The sequence below is a fragment of the Rhinopithecus roxellana genome, chromosome 5 (assembly GCF_007565055.1).
Source record: "Rhinopithecus roxellana isolate Shanxi Qingling chromosome 5, ASM756505v1, whole genome shotgun sequence".
NCBI lineage: Eukaryota > Metazoa > Chordata > Mammalia > Primates > Cercopithecidae > Rhinopithecus > Rhinopithecus roxellana.
In genome coordinates, this window is record NC_044553.1 from 101,894,213 (window position 1) to 101,913,514 (window position 19,302).

Here is a 19,302-nt window from a genome sequence, read left to right on the forward strand (position 1 = left end):
GAATATTCTGTCATTTGCAACAACATGGGTAGACCTAGAGGACATTATGCTAGGTGAAATAAGCCAAGCACAGAGAGACAAATACCTCATGATTTCACATATGTGGAATCTAAAAATGTGGGACTCACATAAGTAAAGAGTAGAACAATAGCTACCAGAGGCTGGGGGTGAGGGTGGAGGAGGAAAGGAGAGATCTTGGTCAAAAAATAAAATTTTCAGTTCGACAGGAGGAATAGGGTCTGGTGATCTATTATACATCAAGGTGACTTATAATGAATAGTAGTAATGTATATTTCAAAAAGCTAAAATAATAGATTTTAAATGTCCTCATCACCAAGAAACAGTAGTATTGAGGTGGCAAATATGTTAATCAGACTGATTTGATGGTTTCACAATGTATGTACATGTACTGAAACATCACATTGCACTTCATAAATCTGCAAATCATACATCAATTAAGGGAATAATATATACAGTTATTATTTGTCAATTAAAAATAAAACAAAAAACCCTCAAAACCAAAATTAAGGTATTACTGAATGACAATTTTTAACATCTATTAGATGTGAAATTTGTTGGTTATAAAAAATCCTGATTCTGGAATTCAGTACTTTCGAAGGATCAATATGCAACTCTCAAACATTTTTAGTAAAGAAAACTTAATTGTAAACACTGAGCTTTTCCAAGGTGGATGACTATTACAAAGTTCACTAGAAAATCAATATAGCATTTTAGTTGGAATTTGCTCATTAAACACCCACAGCTCTAATGCAAATTATGATGGAATGAATAAAGCAAATACGCATGCTTCTTTCTTTTTATTAAATGTAAAATCTACTGTTAATTGCATCTCATATGTCATACAAACTTTTCTCCTTAACTATTAAATAGAAGCTTTAACAAAAGTCATTAGAGATTCTCTTTCTTTGACTTGAATAAATTTCAATATTTGTTCAGTAAAGGTTCACAGCAGTTAAATTACATTAACAAATATTATTAGCTACTATGTAAGCCAACCAAGTAAAATACTTATAGTGTAGGTAAAACAAATCATTGGGTGTTTACAATAATATTTGGATATCTCCATTTTTAAACATGGTTATCAAATATCCTATAATTCTTAGTCAAATGAGAAAGATTCAGAGAGGATCACCCACACCCCCCTCAACCAAATACTCAAATTTGTTTAGTAAGCTAATTGTTTTCTAATATGGGCAAGAGTAAATATGAAGAAGCTGAACCATACTAAGTATGAGTTTATTGAGTCAAGGCAGAGTACATATTTTCTTAGTAGACCCAAGTCTATTGACAAATCCATATTCCACACTTTTCAAACTACTTTTAAAATACAGTAAGAGTGAGACAGTACCTTGGATAACATTCTAGTTTAAACATTGGCTCATGATTCTCTAACTAACATAATTTGGAGGACAGACATTTTGCAGGAAAAAAAATTCATCTGTTAACATCCTAGTGGTAGTTATGTAAATATAAAAGGCTAAATTAAAAAGAAAGAAAAATAAATCATTAAGATTTTAAACATATCAAATAATAACTGGATAATAATTCATGTTGGAAAATTCAAAGCAATATACACAATAATTTTGTAAAAGACCAGATTTACTACATATAAAATAATCTCAGATTCTATCAATATCTACCATTACAGTTTTACATGAGCAATAACCATCTGGAGAAGAATTATAATGATGTTACATTGATTCCTTGCATATCTGAGAACAATTGGCATTTATAAAACCACCAAATATATATTCTAGAACTACAAACACTATATATTTTAATCTCCTTAATAATTGTAATTTTTCCTTCTTTGCATAAACTGGTTATTGGAAATTTTAAAATAGATGGTAGATGACCCACACCAGTAGAAAATTAACCAAAACCTACTCAAATTAGTTCAATGTTTCTGTTTTTGGCATAACAATGCTGAATTCAACTGATTACTCCAGAACTTCTTTCATAAATGGGACTATTTATTTTTTTAAAACTGGACTTTGCAACACTTTATACAATTACTTTGTAAATAACTTTTTCTGATTAAAAAGTAGTACAAACTCATAAAAATTTAAAAGAGAAAAATATTTAGTATAGCCTTGTAACCCTGTAATTAAAATAAGCAGCATATGTTTCCATATGCTTCAGTACTCTTCAAAAACATAAAATAGCACATGAAATTTTATCATTTGGACATGCTATATATGATTCAACTAAGATGCTCCTAATATGAGATTATACAGTTTCCAACTATTGGCTATATAAACAACACTGTAATGAATATCTTTGTATACACATCTTTATGTATATACATACCTAATTAAGAAAATTACTAGAAGTATGACGACTAGATTAAAAGTCAGCTTTTAAAACTCTTTTTCTGTTGTTGTTGTTGAGACGGAGTCTTGCTGTGTCGCCCAGGCTGGAGTGCAGTGGCCGGATCTCAGCTCACTGCAAGCTCCGCCTCCCGGGTTCACACCATTCTCCTGCCTCAGCCTCCGGAGTAGCTGGGACTACAGGCGCCCGCCACCACGCCCGGCTAGTTTTTTGTATTTTTTAGTAGAGACGGGGTTTCACCGTGTTAGCCAGGATGGTCTCGATCTCCTGACCTCATGATCCGCCCGTCTCGGCCTCCCAAAGTGCTAGGATTACAGGCTTGAGCCACCGCGCCCGCTAAGACTCTTAATATATACTTCAAACTTTCCTCTGTAAAGTTGCTGTAAATTTATACACAGTACAGAAACTGTTCAAGATTAATTTGAAAATTATGCAAAATAGTATGTTTCAGTAGCAAGACAATGAATCAAAAGCATTTTTTAAAAACCCTCGATTACTATACACATGTATTTACTATAGAAAACTCAAAGACTTTATAAAAAAGTTTTCTGAAAATATGTTCTATGCTTACATGAAAATATGTTCTATGCTTACATTCAAAGATTTAATATATGTGATATTGGAGCTACCTTTTCCAATGTGAAAGAGAAAAGTTTATCCCTGAAGCATTAAAATCAGTATTAATAATTGTATGCCTTTTGAAATATAACTTAAAAATTTTTTATGTATTTACTAAACAGACTATCAGTATTAAATTTTAATAGATACCAATATGAAAATTCTTTGAAATATAAGTGCTATCTAAACATTTTCTAACCTCATTTCCTCTTTAGAATCATTAGACATATGAAAAAGTCTTTAGATAACTGTCTGAAAAGTTTTATTTTTGTTATTTTTATGTTGTAAATACCTTTATTACATATATTTTCAAATGCTTGACATTATGCTAAAGTCCACTGTATGTTAAACCCAATAAAATATTTCCAGCTGTTGGCTATTCTTACATATAACGGATCCTCCGTCTACTCCAATTTTATTGTTTTTCCAGAAAAAAACCAAACTTTTCTAGGAAGCAAGGATACAAAATTGGTTATATTCTTTCCTCAAGTATTATTTGACCTGGCACTCATCAGAATTCATTCTGATTCATATCCATAGAATTCTGTAGCCAAAGATAGTAATATAATCAATAGTCTATCAATATTTCTACCTGCTGTGTTTCACAGAGATGGGCCTTCATGTTATCTGAAATTAGTGGTCATATTCTTGAAATCCCTTTTCTTTTCAAATTAAAAAAATAAATACAGATATAAATTTAAGGCAGCATTATAATTTAATACTGTTAAGGCATTGAAGTATTAGGTTAAAGGCTATCACATTTTATTGATGCCCATTATATACACAGAAAAATTAGATTCCAATGTGTATTATTTCTTAAAGATAAAAATTATGCCATTTTCTATTCTGGTAAGGAAAATTAACTCTTGTTCCTCTTAGATGGTCAACATCATCTGAGATATGATACATAGTAACAGATAATCTTTTCACAAGAGAATAATGTAAACATTTTCTATAATATAATTTTTTTTCCCATTTTAATCCACTAGGGTATCTTGATATACTTGCTGTTAAAGTATATCAGTTAAACTCCTCTTCTCCTACCAAAAGAAAATATTTTCTGTAATAAAAATATATTGACAATATATTTTTTTAATTTACAAAGTATCAGTCTAAATTTGCATGCATAGAAAGAAATCTATGTTTAAAGAGAAAAATCAAATGCTTGCATCATCAGTACAAGTAAGGTAAGCAAATTACGTAACCATTGAATTACATGTTAAAATGCAGTAAGATAGATTAGAAGATAGATAGATAGATAGATAGATAGATAGATAGATAGATAGATAGATAGATAGAGACTTAAAAACACAAGACTTAGGAACTAAGGAGTTCTTTTGGCTAAAACCTAATATTGGCTTTATTTCAGTTTAATTGGAAGAGGATCTCAAATTCATCTTCTCCATGAGATATCAGGAACCTGGATTTCTCTTTGTACCAAAGGTTAATAAGAAATGTGTCTGCAAAAGTCAAACAGCATTAAATACCAAAAACTGATTATTATTCTACAGGAGTTGTTCTGTCATTCATAATCTCTCCATGCTCCAACCTTCCACAGCTAATCTTTAATGGATGACATGCAAGAAAGAAAAATAACTAACATATAAAGCAGAGGCTCTAAAGTGAGCTTTTAAGAAATAGAAAAATAAGGCTTTTAAAGAAATATAAATATTTTAAATATCACAAAATAATATATAAAACACTATTTAAATAAATACTTTTATGTAAAATTCAAGCATCATCTGCATACTATAAAAGCAATAGAATAGAATAGAATAACAAAAATTAAAGAGACAAAAAACACTAGATAATGCCCACTGGGACTGTTTGGGAAAAATGAAAGGTTTAATTGAATAATCTATTTTTAAGACACATAAAAACACATCATCACTGACATAACAGCAAATTAATGGATGCAAATCAGGCCATAGCATACTATCTCTCATTGTTAAATTCAATTGAACTAAAACCAATTTTAAAATGCTTGTGTTTTAATGACTTTTTTTAGGTGAGAAGAGATACATACCTAAAGAACAAAAATGCAATGTTTCTTCTCTGCTTCTCTAAAACATCTCCTAGCATTTGAAGGTCATTCATACAATCTTCAAATAATATTACCCACATGTGTAATTTAATGAGCTAAAACTCAGTAAAAAGTCTTAAACAGCTACAATGAAGTAAATAATTAACACACAGGGAGTGAGATGGTCATTTCAGCTTTTCCTAAGACTAAATAAGACCTACTTATTATACATTCTAACTTTTTTTTTAGAGATTTTAACTTTTAAAAAATATTTCAACACTTTTGAAATAAGGTTAATTCTAAAAATCAAGGAAAACTCAAAACTGGGGATCAAATTAAATTATTAATAAAAATTCTTTGTAAACTGTTTTAACAAAAGAAATAAAAATCAATTCCTTGTGAAACAAAACCATATATAAATTACTATCCCATACTAATTATATAGATAAGTATGGGATAGTTATTTACATAATCACACATTTAGGAACACTTTGAGTATGTCCTCTATTAGATGAAGAAGTCTTGAGAAAACAAGATGGTTACAACATCATCATCTTATCATCATAATTATTATTGAGTGCCTTCTATGGGTTAAGCACTTCATAAACATTATCTCACTTAAGCATCACAACAACCTATAGTAGATTTTAACTAATGCTTAGTGAGGCTGTCATTACACATGATAAGTGGCAAAAAGATTAGAACAAAGGTCTGAATTCAAAGTCTGCGCATTTAACCACTACTTACAACATGTATGGTGTATTATGATTTCAGAGAAGTAATAACAGGCAAAAAAAAAAAATTGCCTGAGATCCCAAATCTGTCTTATATGCTGATCTATATTCAGTGTCTAACACAGGGCCTAGAACATAATGAGTCTGCAATAAATATTTGTCTGATTTGTAAAGAAGTAAGCATAGTTCCTGTGAAACATTTAAGTGCTTAATAAACAGTATCAATGATGGTGACAATGACAATAATGATGGTGAAGTGAGAAAGGAAAAGAAAGGTAAGGGAGTCAACCATCAGAGATTTTAACATGATAGGGGACACAGCTGAGTTTCAAACTCTCATAAAATCACATTAGAATAACAGATTTGTGTTATGAAAAAACCAATGGGGAAACAAAGGAAAAAGACTTGAAGCTAAGTAATGGTCTACATAAAAGTTTATCATAGGTACACATTGCATAAAAGCTCAAATCTTTTGCACCCCATTTCTTTTATTTTGAATTCACATTTGAGTAAAATGTATTAGTGATATTAAATATCTGTATCTCAACTGCAGTTTTATTAATAATCAAATACTTTGTTTCTTCTTCTGTTTGTCCATTTTTCAGTTTAGTGCCCTTTCAAAATCTATTAACAGTAGCCCATTAATTTTTACTTAAAAGCGAAACAGAATAAAATGTCTTTTCACAACTGCTGGCAATAATGACATCAAAGACTTAAGAATTTCATAAACATAAAGCAACAAAATAATATTAATTTGAGCCATAACTTACTGAGTACTAGTTATATACCATGTTCTTTGATATATTAACACTAATCCTTAAAATCATCTGGTAAGTTGGTTAATGTTCACATTTTACATGGGAGAAGATAAACCCAAAGAGGTTAAATAACGTGCCCAACGGTAGAGAATCAATATCAAGTGTCCAAGCTGTAATTTGAACCTGGATCAAGGTGACTCTAAGGATTTTGGTCTTCCCAATTGCTCCAAACTGCCTACTGAGAACTGGACATCTTTTGTTTTATGTGGTCTTGACTGTACCAGAGTCTTATAAATTATACAATCACCTTGGAAGACAAGATAGACTAATGTATATATGATACATAATAAACATAAAGATATAAAAATAAATACAAGGAAAAGCTGAAAGACTAAAAAAATGGCATGGGTAAAAAATGGCAAAACTGGATCACAGCCATCATATGGTTTTCATAAAACCATATGGTCTTTATGTCTCAAATTTTAAGATTAGAGTGCAAGTAATTTCTTAAAAAAAATCACATCTTTTGAAAACAATGTTGTTTTTTTTAACACTAAAGCTATGCTCATTATAGAAAATCTGAAAAAGGCAGAAACTGTTCACTGAAAAATTAATAGTTTCACTTAAAGACCACCAACATTTGCCTCTTATTTTATATAACATACATGTATATATATTGTTATTTTTATAAAATTATATTACAGTTTTTCCCCTATTTCTTTCACTTAATAGTTATGAAGTTTTTCTCATATCCTCAAATATTCTTAATTATTATAAAATGTCTCAAATTATAAATGTATCATAACCTATTTAATAATTCCCTTATGGTTAGACTGTTTTTAATTCTCTTGCTATAGCAACTAATATTATATGAGTATCTTTATATATAAATCTCTGTATTTTACATACTCTAAGAAAACGCCTACTATTTCCTTAGGGTACCTCATATTTTAGTTAACATTTTATTTTTAAAATCTATAGACAGATTGTCTCCTATTTGCTGTTTCCAATGTTTAGTTTTTATAAGTATTTCTTTTATTCTGAAGTGGTTTGGTATTTTTAAACATATATATTCTGCTTAAGTACATTATAATACTTATGTATGTGTGTGTGCTTATATTTTGCCAAATACACATTTTATTTCAAATATAAAAATGAGCAGTCATAGAAACAAACATCCATGCATATGTGGATTATTTGTTCTTTCACATTACAAGACATAAAGAATTCATTAGATGTAATCATAGTCCTATACTGCTCTTTTTTCTATTAAGATACTAACAAGGTAGTTTTTGTTATTCTGTTTTGCTTTTTGACTGTACCTCCTATTCATCAGATAGAAAATAAGTTTATTTAAGACAAGCTTATTTAAGACCATACATAAAATTGGAAAATATGAAAAAGTTCAAAAGTCCACCAAAGAGTCAGTTACCAAATTTTCTGTTGTTTTAAACCAATGAATTTCTTCAGCAATTCATATTTTTATTTTGACATAATAATAATAATTCTTTCTAATGTTATAGGCAAAATACTTTGTCTCTTCTTAAAATGAGATAGAAGTAAAATATTAAAGAGGAAAGATATACTTTGAAAATTTATACTTTAAAAAAACTTTGGGGAATTTTCATTTTGTGCCATTTTTATAAGCAAATGGTTGGACCTATCTCTTTTAACTAGATTGTTTTGTTCCAGAGAAACTAAATAACACTATTATTTTCATCAATTTAGAATGCTATAAACATTTTATTAAACATCTTTTAAATAATTGACATTTATCAATATATTTTGTTATTAATGAGAAATATAATAATAAGAATAACAAAGTAATCAAATTATTTCCATTTTATGAATGCATGATTCAAACTGTTCAAATGGGAACCCTTAAATAAATACCAATAAATAAATATTTGAAGTATCTGCTTGGCTACATTATAAAAAAATTAAGGAGTAAATATTATTGCTTAATTAGGTTTCCCCTCCAAGAAATAAATGGGCTAGGGCTAGGCAGACACATTAATTCATGATTTTCAATAGGTTATGAAAACCCAAATCTTATTATTTCTGTAAGACATACGCAAAGTTAACATTATGCAAATGCCTTAAAACAAAAATCTTGTAATAGTATCCAAAACAAATTTCTTGTAATAGTATCCTAACAATTAGTATATTTATATATTTGATTATGAAAAGCTAAGAAATTGCCAAGTTGTTCTGAATTTATATTTGAAATACTTATTTTTAACAAACTATTAATTTTCCTCAAAATATGTTGCTCTCATATTTTCCCACACACAAAAATAAAAACGTTATGGTAGTTTAACACTAACAGAAAAGCAACCATCTAGTATTCAGCTGGTGTATTTATTTATGGTCATCTTTGTTATATTTTCATAGCAATGTTTAGTTCTATTTTCCACAGTAATATTTTAAAGACAAGCTCTACTAGTTAATCAAATCTCTGACCTAAAATAATTCTTTCACATATGTAATCCCATTAAAGTGACTTGCAAAGCATGATGATAACCTCAGAGTAATCACAAAATTCAATTGTTTCTTAAAAGCATTCCAAATGATATAAAAATGTTAAAATCAGTGATGTCTAAAATGGCTCTGAATGCTAATGTCTATTACTCTATGAAATTTCTCTTTCCTTAACATACTAAAACAATGTGAGAGAGACATTCACAGTGGCATACACAGATGGAGATCACAGACTATTGAGAATCATTTCATTGTATCTATAACATATCAAAAACACATTAAAAAATTTCTCCTTGCAAAGACCTGTGAGTAAAGATAGACTCCAGAACATATGTAAGGTAATCATTTATAATCTGAAAGTTTGGCAACCTTTCACTTTAATCTCAGGGAAAATATTATCTCTATTAGCATCTACATCATCAGATGAAAACTTATTAATTGCACAGAACAGATTTTTTAATCAAATGTAGGTTTCCATTGGCAATGAATATGTGACTATCTTCATACAAAGGAGAAGTATTTCCTCTCAACAAGCTAAAACAATAAGTGGTATTTGAACTGCTGGTTGAAAGGTAGAGTCACTGGTAATCATTATTTCCCCTTGTTTGTTCAGCCCCTTCCAACAAAACAAACAACCTTTTTGTGATTGGATTGACATGGTGTTAACAATGCATTTAATGCCCAAATCAGTATGAATACAGGTAAAGCTCTCACTAATACCAGTACCAGGATGTTAAAGCCACCTATTTTCTAAGCAGCCAAAAAAAAAAAAAAAAAAAAAGGAAAGAGCTTCCCCTCCTTTGGCAAATAAGCCAGTATGCTAGTATTCACCAAGACACATCATATAATAACCTTGTGCGTGATTCTTCAGGCCATATGTTAATACTCCTCTACTATACCTGCTGTGTTTTCAGCAATTTTAGCTTCTGTTTCTTTCTCTTGGAGTTCCAGCTTAAACTTTAGTTTTCTCTGTTCTTTATCTTCTTCAGCCAATTTCTGTTGAAGCTAAAGCACATTAAAAAAAAATCATGGATTTTTATCTCACAAAGGTCTTACAAAAATATAATTAATTTCAAAGTTTTTGGTTTTTTTCTTAATTCTTATTATATTTAACTGCCAAGATATATAACTCCAGAAAAAAATTAAAAATTTAAGCTATTTATAAAGCAATAATTACCTGTAATTGTATAGAAATTATAAAAACATCCCAATATACACTTAATTTATGTGTACATGCGCATGAATAGGCAAATGAAATTCAGAAGACTAACACTATTCTTAAAAATAACTACTGCAGGTAGGGTGCGGTGGCTCACGCCTATAATCCCAGCACTTTCGGAGGCTGAGGTGGGCGGATCACCTGAGGTCAGGAGTTTGAGACCAGCCTGGCCAACATGATGAAACTCCATCTCTACTAAAAATACAAAAAATTAGCTGGGTGTGGTGGCGGGCACCTGTAATCCCAGCTATTCGGGAGGCTGAGGCGGGAGAATCACCTGAACCCAGGAGGCGGAAGTTGCAGGTGGCCGAGATCCCGCCATTGCACTCCAGCCTGGGCAACAAGAGTGAAACTCCATCTCAAAAGAAATAATAATAAAAACAACTACTGCAAAAGCAGTCTCATCCATCCTTTTTTCTTAATGCAAAATATTTGGAGGGGATTTGCCTAATAAAATAATAGATACCACTGCTTTACAGTTTCTCTTATTAAGTCCAATATTTTGAAACAAAATTAAGACAATAATCTTAATATCTGATACAAATCTCCCTTTGAGAATACAACCCCATCATATTCCATTTAAATTGGTATTGACACCTGACTCATAATTGGCATTTAATAAATAACTGCTAAATGAAAGCACAGAAAACGTCTCATACAGAATCCCTCCAAATGTTTTTTTAATTCCTCCCTAGGTTTTTGTCATTTTAGTTGTTTTCCTTCAAACATGATCAACATTCCTAACATCATGCTTCAGTTTCATTAGGTTACACAACTAGAATATTAAAATCAGAGAAGTATGTAGAGGTTAAAAAAAAAGAAGACACAGAAAATGTACATTATTTAGTAAAATTATTTAATGATCACATGACTATAACTAGAATAAGAGTCAGAACAGAAGATAAAACATAACGTGACAAATTGGATTGGACAAAATGCAGCAGTATAAGATTAACACAAGGTAAATGACAATATGGCCAAGTCTTGTTACTGAAATGTTTAATTACATATATTACTGAGGTCAAATATGGGGCACGGACACTAATAAAGAAAAAAATTAAGATAGTAACATGAAACCAGTACATTCTATCTCTCATTCTCTATAATGCTGAAGTAGAGTTTTACTAAAATTTGAATGGATCTTTTTTTTTTTTTTTAAAGATACCTATTCAAGGAACCAGGGGCTTATGAAAAAGGAAGTGCTAATGCGGACCAGCAAGGTAGGAAACCAAAAAAATGTTTTCATTGTCAACCCTTTAACTCAACCACACCCTGATGGCAAGGTATGGCAAAAACACAAAGCTACTGTTAAATGATTAAAGTACAAAATAAAACTGAATTATGATGGGCAACAAAGGAAATTTAGAAGATCAACAGCTAAAACCATACTATGCAATTATCAGACTTTCCATATTATACCTTTTTATTGCTTGTTCTGAGAATATCCAATTCTTTTAGAAGAAATGCTATTGTCTTCTCTTTATCTGAGTCTGAAGTAACTTGACAAGGAGTCATACATTCATAATGCATATCATTGTGCCTATGTTCCATAATGCTGTAATAAAGAAACTGATTAATATTTCAGAGTAAGATAAACTAATTTTTTGACATTTTGTATGCTACTTGAGAATAGTATCAACTTGTAAGTAAACAGTATAAAGGAAGGGAAAGAAAAAGAGATGGGCTGGTTTTTTGAAGGCCTTATATTAAATTTGTAAGCATAGGTAAATCTTGGAGTCACTAAAAACAAATTTAGTGAGGGCTGGGACGGTCAGTGCAGCTTTATTTACCATGTATATCTCCTGTTGTAATTATACTAGATATCTCATAATCTGACTTTAGCCCAATCTCTACTATTTACTTTATCCATGTGGTTATAAAATGTTTATCCGTACTTCATTCTTCTGTGCTTCTACTCCCCAATATGTACTCCAACCTACACCTTAGTAAGAATCTGAAAAAGGGATGGGAACTATCAATACATCTATTTCATTATATCTTACTATCTATTAACATATCTACTGAATAATTTGAAAGTAAGTAGAAATAAAAGTTCCTATGCAAAACTCTGTTAAAAATAGTATGCTGTAAAATATTATTTTGTCTAGACTGAAAATATATTAGTCACTGAAACTTCTTTTTAAATCTAATAATAATTTTCTAGCACATGACTAATTATCAAAGTTCCTTAATCTCATGAGTAAAAGTATCAGGTATCACAAATTCAAATCCTTTCATGAGCTAGGCAGGCAAGGTGAATGGGTAAAAGCTGAGAATGTAAAATAATAAGGAAGGAAATGGTAGAGCACAAGGCCCTTTTAAAAGCATTCAAATTCATTTAAACGAAAAATAGTGCTAACCCAAACCAAAATGCATGTTTGGGCTCACCTTGTCCTGGAGCTGCCAGCTTTTTTACTTTCGTGAATGATATCTCATGTAAATCAATTTAACAGTTATTTCCAAATACATAAAGAAAGGTCACAGAAAATAATATTGAACAAAATGGAATTAAACCTCACTGCCTTTCTTCAGATGCACTTTGTGCTTTTTCACTTAGTTAACTAGACATATTATACCTATATCATGGAAACAGTAGAAAACCCTGATAGATTTGCCAAGTTTTAATAAGTTTTTGAATTAGCCAACACCACAAAGAAAGAAGGAAAGAGGAAGAAAGGGAAGAAGTGAGGAAGGAAGAAAAAGTTCTTCCAATTCCAACTTTCTCTCTCTCCTTTTTTTTTTTTTTCTTTTTCTTGAGACAGTCTCGCTCTGTCGCCCAGGCTAGAGTGCAGTGGCACAATCTCAGCTCACTGCAACCTCCGCCTCCCAGGTTCAAGCGATTCTCATGACTCAGCCTCCTGAGTAGCTGGGATTACAGGCATGTGCCACCACGCCTGGCTGACTTTTGTATTTTCAGTAGAGACAGGGTTTCACCATATTGGCCAGGCTGGTCTCAAACTCCTGACCTCAAGTGATCTGCCTGCCTCGTCCTCCCAAAGTGCTGGGATTACAGGCATGAGCCACCACGCCTGGTCCCAATTACCACTTTCTAAATCTAAGGCTATGAGCACTTACTTGTATTTTTCAGTAGTGGAGTAAACAGACTGATCATCTGGATTAGAACTGATGATCTGAAAATTCCTTGATCTCTGCCCTGGCCATTCTGTGTTTTCATATGATATTTCATTAACTAATTCAGGGGATTTTTGATGCATACTTTTTTCAGAATTCAGAGTCAGTTGTTCATCTGGCTGTGTACTTTTATTTATCCCTGTAGTTTCTTGTTCAAGATAACTGTGGGTTATGTCTGTATTTTAAAAAAAAAGTAACACATGATATATTAAACACCGTAACTACAAATTAAATCATTCAATCAAATAAATATTTTTGGAAACACTCTTATAGTTTTAAACAGATAGTTTCTAGTCTTAATCATACTGTAATCAGATAAGCATGGACAGTGTGGTTTTTGTCATCAAGACTTCCATTTCCACAGTCAATAGATATTTAGGACAGTGGTTTACAATTTGGCTGCATGTTGGAATAACCTAAGGAGATTTTTTTAAATCCTCAGAGCTTCAAAAATCTCTGTAAGACCTAGTCTATATTTCTGAAGATCCTCAAATGATTCCAGGATATGCTTAAGGCTGAGAACCACTGATTTGAAGGTATTATTTTCTAGATTAATTTTTCTAGATTTCTGAAAATAGTATACAATAAGTTAAAGATTATAGTGAAGTGATAATGTATGTGGAACTCTGGTATTAGACTGCCTGGGTTAGAATTCCAGCTTTGCCAAGTGCATCCCTTTGGGCTCAACCCATCCTACCTCAGTTTCTTTTTTGTAAAATGGGTATATAATATTGCTGTTGAGGACTAAATTAATGCATGCAAAATACTTGGCCTAGTGTCTGACACATCAATAAATATTAACTATTATTTTTGTAATCATCATCATATTAAAAGGGACACAATACAATAATTATCTCTAACCTCCATCTTATCCTATATGTATTATACATTAGAAAAGATACTTTGCAACGCCTATCTCACAAAAATTATCTTAAGCTACAGATAGTACATAATGGCTATTTCAAAGGGACAGTGTGTATTTAATGACACATTAAAGTTTTGGGGAGAAAATGACACACAAATACATACACAAAGCAAACTCGTTCACTAGTAAATCAGCTCAACAGGCACCAATACTGATTGCAACTAGTATTTTATTATTTGGAGCAGAAATATTTCTTGAACTTTAAAAGGCAGATCAATCTCACCTGATTTTTGGCAGTGCCTTCTTTAACCTGCCAAACTTAAAATCCTTGGAGGCAGAAAAGAGTCGTTTTATTTTATCTTAATTTTTTTTTAGATGGGTTCTTTCTCTTCTGCCCAGGCTAGAGTGTGGTGGTGCAATCATGGCTCACTGTAGCCTCGACCTCCTGAGTTCAAACAATCCTCTTGCCTTGGTCTTCTGAATGGCTGGGACTAGAGGAGCGTGCCACCATGCCTGGCTAATTTTTATGTTTTGTAAAGATGGGGTCTTGCTATGTTGCTCAGGCTGAGTTGTTTTTGATTTTTTTTTAAAAAGGGGGGTGCTTATAAATAAAATACCTCTCATAAAAATATTCACTTTTTAAGAGAAAATCATTAGCTTGTATATATGCTGAAATTAGGTATAGCCAGTGATGAACTCCAGATCTTGGACATTATTCTTACTGGTAGCTGGAAACTAGATCAGTATCATTTGCTTTTGGTAAATTACTCTCATATCACTCTGAAGAAATGAATTAGAAGAGAGAATGTGCTATCATAATTACACACTGTAAGACAGCTGTGAAATTTCAACATTATATTGTTTTAACTTAAATTAGACAGTTTTAGGAACAGATACATCTGAAGATTACTTGTTCATTCTTGACATTTCAAAATTCTTACTTGGTTTGCATTAGATGGTCACCATGCTACTTTTCTGTAATAGGCCGGCATTAATATAATGAAACTCTCAAAATCTGAATGAGAAAAGTTTATAAATGGGCACTAAGGAAAGCCTCTATATTATTAACAGACCATGCTTTCTTACACTAACATAACATTGTAGGTAACTCAAATGAAAAACAATCAGAAATAGTTACTGAAAGCATTATCAAAATAACAAAAATTGCCCCTAGGGACATATTTTTTAAAAACTCTTAAGCCCCACATTCGTCTTCAGTTTATGAAGTGCCATGTTTCTTCAAAAGGAAAAAGGATGGTCCATGGACCACTGCCAACTATAAAAGCCCCCAGGTCCCCATGACAGCCCCACAACTGCTTCAGACTCTTAAGTCCCAACTCTTTTTGGCCTGTTCGAGACCAAATTTACCATTATCTACAACTGGTCCCAAGTTTTTTTGTTTTTGTTTTTTTCTTTGAGACAGAGTCTTGCTCTGTCACTCAGGCTGGAGTGCAGTGGCACGATCTCAGCTCACGGAAACCTCCATCTCCCGGGTTCAAGCGATTCTCCTGCCTCAGCCTCCCAAGTAGCTGGGATTACAGATGCGTGCCACCACATCCACCTAATTTTTGTATTTTTAGTAGAGACGGGGTTTCACCATGTTGGCAATGCTGGTCATGACCTCCTGACCTCATGAACCGCCCGCCTCAGCCTCCCAAAGTGCTGGGATGACAGGCATGAGCCACCATGCCCAGGCTTGTCCCAAGTTTTAACCACCATATTTCGAGGTCTAATTCAGTATATTTTTCCTTTCAGTTTTTTATTCCTTACCTCCTGGTGTTTAGTTGACCTTATCCCTGCTATTTAAATTTGCTATTTGTTTACTAGTTTTATAGTTCCCTTTCTTCGGTTTTAACCTAATGTCAAATTTTGTGATCCCCTGAACTCTTGATAAATCACCACTATTTAACTTGTGACCACACTATCTTCTTCAAACTTAGAGCAGATGTGGAAACTTCCCAATAAGAGCTTCCCAATAAGAGGGCTCTTTGTTGATCCCTCCTGGGTCTTAGTAATTATAACCCCTTGAAGTTTTCTCACAATAAATCCATCGATTTCTGACACACTCTAGACTTTCATTCTATAATTTAATTTTAAATGTTAAAAATTTTTAAAGGACCCATACTGTGTGACTTGGCTCTATTTCTGGATATTTCTCATTTTGTTCAGTAGTAAAAGCTTTTAGATTTCCAATTCAAAAGGCTCATCAGAAATTTGGAGCCTGCTCTGCAAATCAGACTATCCATACTCTTCTACTGAAAATTTATTCAAAAAAAAATTTTCTAAGTCAGGATCTTGCAATGTTGCTCAGGCTGGCCTCAAACTCTTGGGTTTAAGCAATCCTCCCACCTCAGATTCCCAGTCTGAGAATTTAATTTTACTTTAGAATATACATGGCTGACTTATAAAAATTTTTCTGCTTGTCTTGTTTTTTTGACCAACTATTTTGGCAAGTATGATTCCAGGAAATCAATGTTAAATCCTCTGAAGGCTCTCAATGCTCTCCTGTCTGTCATTCTTCATTACACTATATTAGTATTCAAATATTTGTATAAAAAGGTTGACTCCTCTAATTTATTTATTCATTAATTTACTGATTGTTCATTTAAAACTTACAGTGTGATATGCCTTGTGGTAGGTACTGGGAAAACAAAGATGAATAAGAAACAACCACTCCACTCAAAGACTCTCTAGTACAGTGAGGATGGCAAACTCATCTAATGATCTGAATACAGTATAGTAAGGACTATGTTTGGGCTATGGAGGCCAAATACATACAATATGCTAGACATACTAATGCTCACCTGGAAGACTCTAGGAAGACTTCACAAAGGCATTTGCTCCAAAAAAGGTCAAGTAGGGATATGCGAAGTAGCAAACTGCCAAAGAATAGGCAGAGTTGGATGAAATAAAAAGTTAATAGACTATAAAAATAAGAGAATAGGAATAGGAATAGATATAGAGAGAAGAAATAAATTTAGGAAAAACCAAGAGACATTTCTTGTATTGAAATGACAAGATGTTATAGTCAGGAAGAAAATTTCTAAAATCAGTATTAAGGACAAAGTCCAAGGTATGGTTCATCTGGAAATGAGCTGACGAAATAAATTAAAAGTGAACATACTTGGAGTGGAGAAAATGAAGAAGTCAGAGTGCTGAAAGTACCACCTTTGAAGGCATTGAAATCATCCAGAAAAATGGCAGAAAATGGAGAGAAGAAATGAGAGCCAAATGTCAAAGATTTCAATGACTACAGAAGCAAGCTAAATGAGAAAACTGATAAAAACTGACATTAGATAATCCTTCATTTTTACTGTTTTATTTTGAAATAATTTGTCTCATAAAAAAGTTGCAAAACAAAGAATTACTGTATGCCCTTTACCTAGACTCGCCAAATATTAACATTTTATCACGCTTGCTTTATTAACCATTCTTTCTATATGTATCTACACAAATACAATTTTTTTTTTGAGAGGGTCTCGCTCCGTCACCCACGTTGGAGTGCAGTAGCACAATCATGGCTCACTGCAGCCTTGACCTCCCGGACTTAAGCAATTTTCCCAACTCAGCCCCCCAAATAGTTGAGACTACAGCTGTATGCTGTGTTGTCATGCCTCACTAATTTTATTTTTTTTTCAGAGATGGGGTCTTGCCACGTTGCCCAGGCTGGTCTCAAACTCCTGGGCTCAAGCAATCCTCTTGCCTCTGCCTCCCAAAGTATTGGGATTACAGGCATAAGCCCCCATGCCTGACTTTACAATTTTTTTTTTTTTCTGAAACATTAGTGAGTAAGTAACAGGCATGATGCACTTTGACTTTTCAAGACAAATGTTAAGATACTGCTCTATCATCTTGCATTTTGCCTAATTTTCTTTACCTTATTCATAGCCCAAATTTATTTCTGAATTAGTACCTTTTCCCACCAAGAGAAGATGAAAGCAGTTAGTAACTCTAAGTTCAGTTATTTTCCCTAAACTCTCCATCTCTGAAGGATCTTTGTGAAGCAATAATGAGATGAAGCTACCAAGAGCTTTAGCTGAGCTTATTTGTATTGCCCCATCACTTTAAAAAGAACTGCATACAGAAATACAAACACAAGCCAGTAAAATGTCATAAAGTGAAGCTATTGGTCTGTTTTGCATATTAGTCAATTTAAAAGATAAGATAAATGTTAAATAGAAAGATATTCACTTTCAATTCAAACTCTTATCTTTAGGCAGATGAAAACTTAAACCTAAAACCATCCTGTTGATTCCTCTATCTCTTTCATGTGGTTTGAAATGGAAACTCTCTTGAGTAATCCACTTTAGTGTTTAATTAATATCATCGTTAACTGTTCTAACATTATGACTAACCGAATTAATACTATTCAACTTCATTTATCTATATGGACTTAAAGAATAAACTGTCAGTCTCTTCTTCATTATTCAAAAGTTATGAAGTCTGACTCCCTCAGAGTTAACAGGGAAAAATTTATGATTACTATCAATCTCTTCATTTGCTTTTCTGTGGGCACATTCTTTTATTTAGACATAAGAATTCGACCACTTCAAACCAAATATAATTCCCAACTTTTGCATTTACTGTCTCATACTATCACTACCACATAAACTTATCCTGTTATCAATTGAAAACGACATTATGGATTACTACTAGGTATTACCCTAAAATGCTACCTACTGCTATTGCAAGAGACAGTTTATTCATTTAGGCATAGAATCTTAGTACTTAATACATCTGCAGAGACCAGCTGCATTATATGCTTTGAAGACCCTGTATCTCTCTAGTGACTTTCATGCTGTTTCCAATGAACCATTTTCATGATCTAATGAATTACTGCTTGCTCCTGGAGGTGTCAGTATTGTTAACTGTCACAATGCTAATGCTGTTGTTAAACCCTCAATTCCTTAGTCTGGAAAATTAACAGTATTACAACACCATTGCCTATTCTAGGAAGGAAAGCTTTAAGATTCCCTTTGAGTTCAATTCTTCAGACAATTATACATTTTTTAACATACACTATACTCAGTTAGATTGATGCTACCCAGTAAATCATGACTCATTACCAAAAATAAGTATTATTTAATGACCACTATACAGAAGTAAGGCAGTAGCTAGAA

At 32.3% G+C, this 19,302-nt stretch overlaps 1 protein-coding gene across 4 annotated transcripts in view; it reads right to left on the reverse strand.

Annotated features, from left to right (window-relative positions):
* MIPOL1 (mirror-image polydactyly 1) overlaps positions 1–19,302 on the reverse strand; it is a 384,987-nt gene that overhangs the window by 291,918 nt on the left and 73,767 nt on the right. For 3 of the 4 annotated variants that reach the window (XM_030931752.1, XM_010361991.2, XM_030931751.1), the window contains 3 exons: positions 13,261–13,492; positions 11,605–11,740; positions 9,866–9,971 (listed from right to left, as the gene is read on the reverse strand). In XM_030931752.1, coding sequence (XP_030787612.1) covers positions 9,866–9,971; positions 11,605–11,740; positions 13,261–13,492 — 474 coding nt within the window. The remainder of the gene's footprint in view (positions 1–9,865; positions 9,972–11,604; positions 11,741–13,260; positions 13,493–19,302) is intronic. The other variant, XM_030931753.1, reaches the window with a different exon arrangement.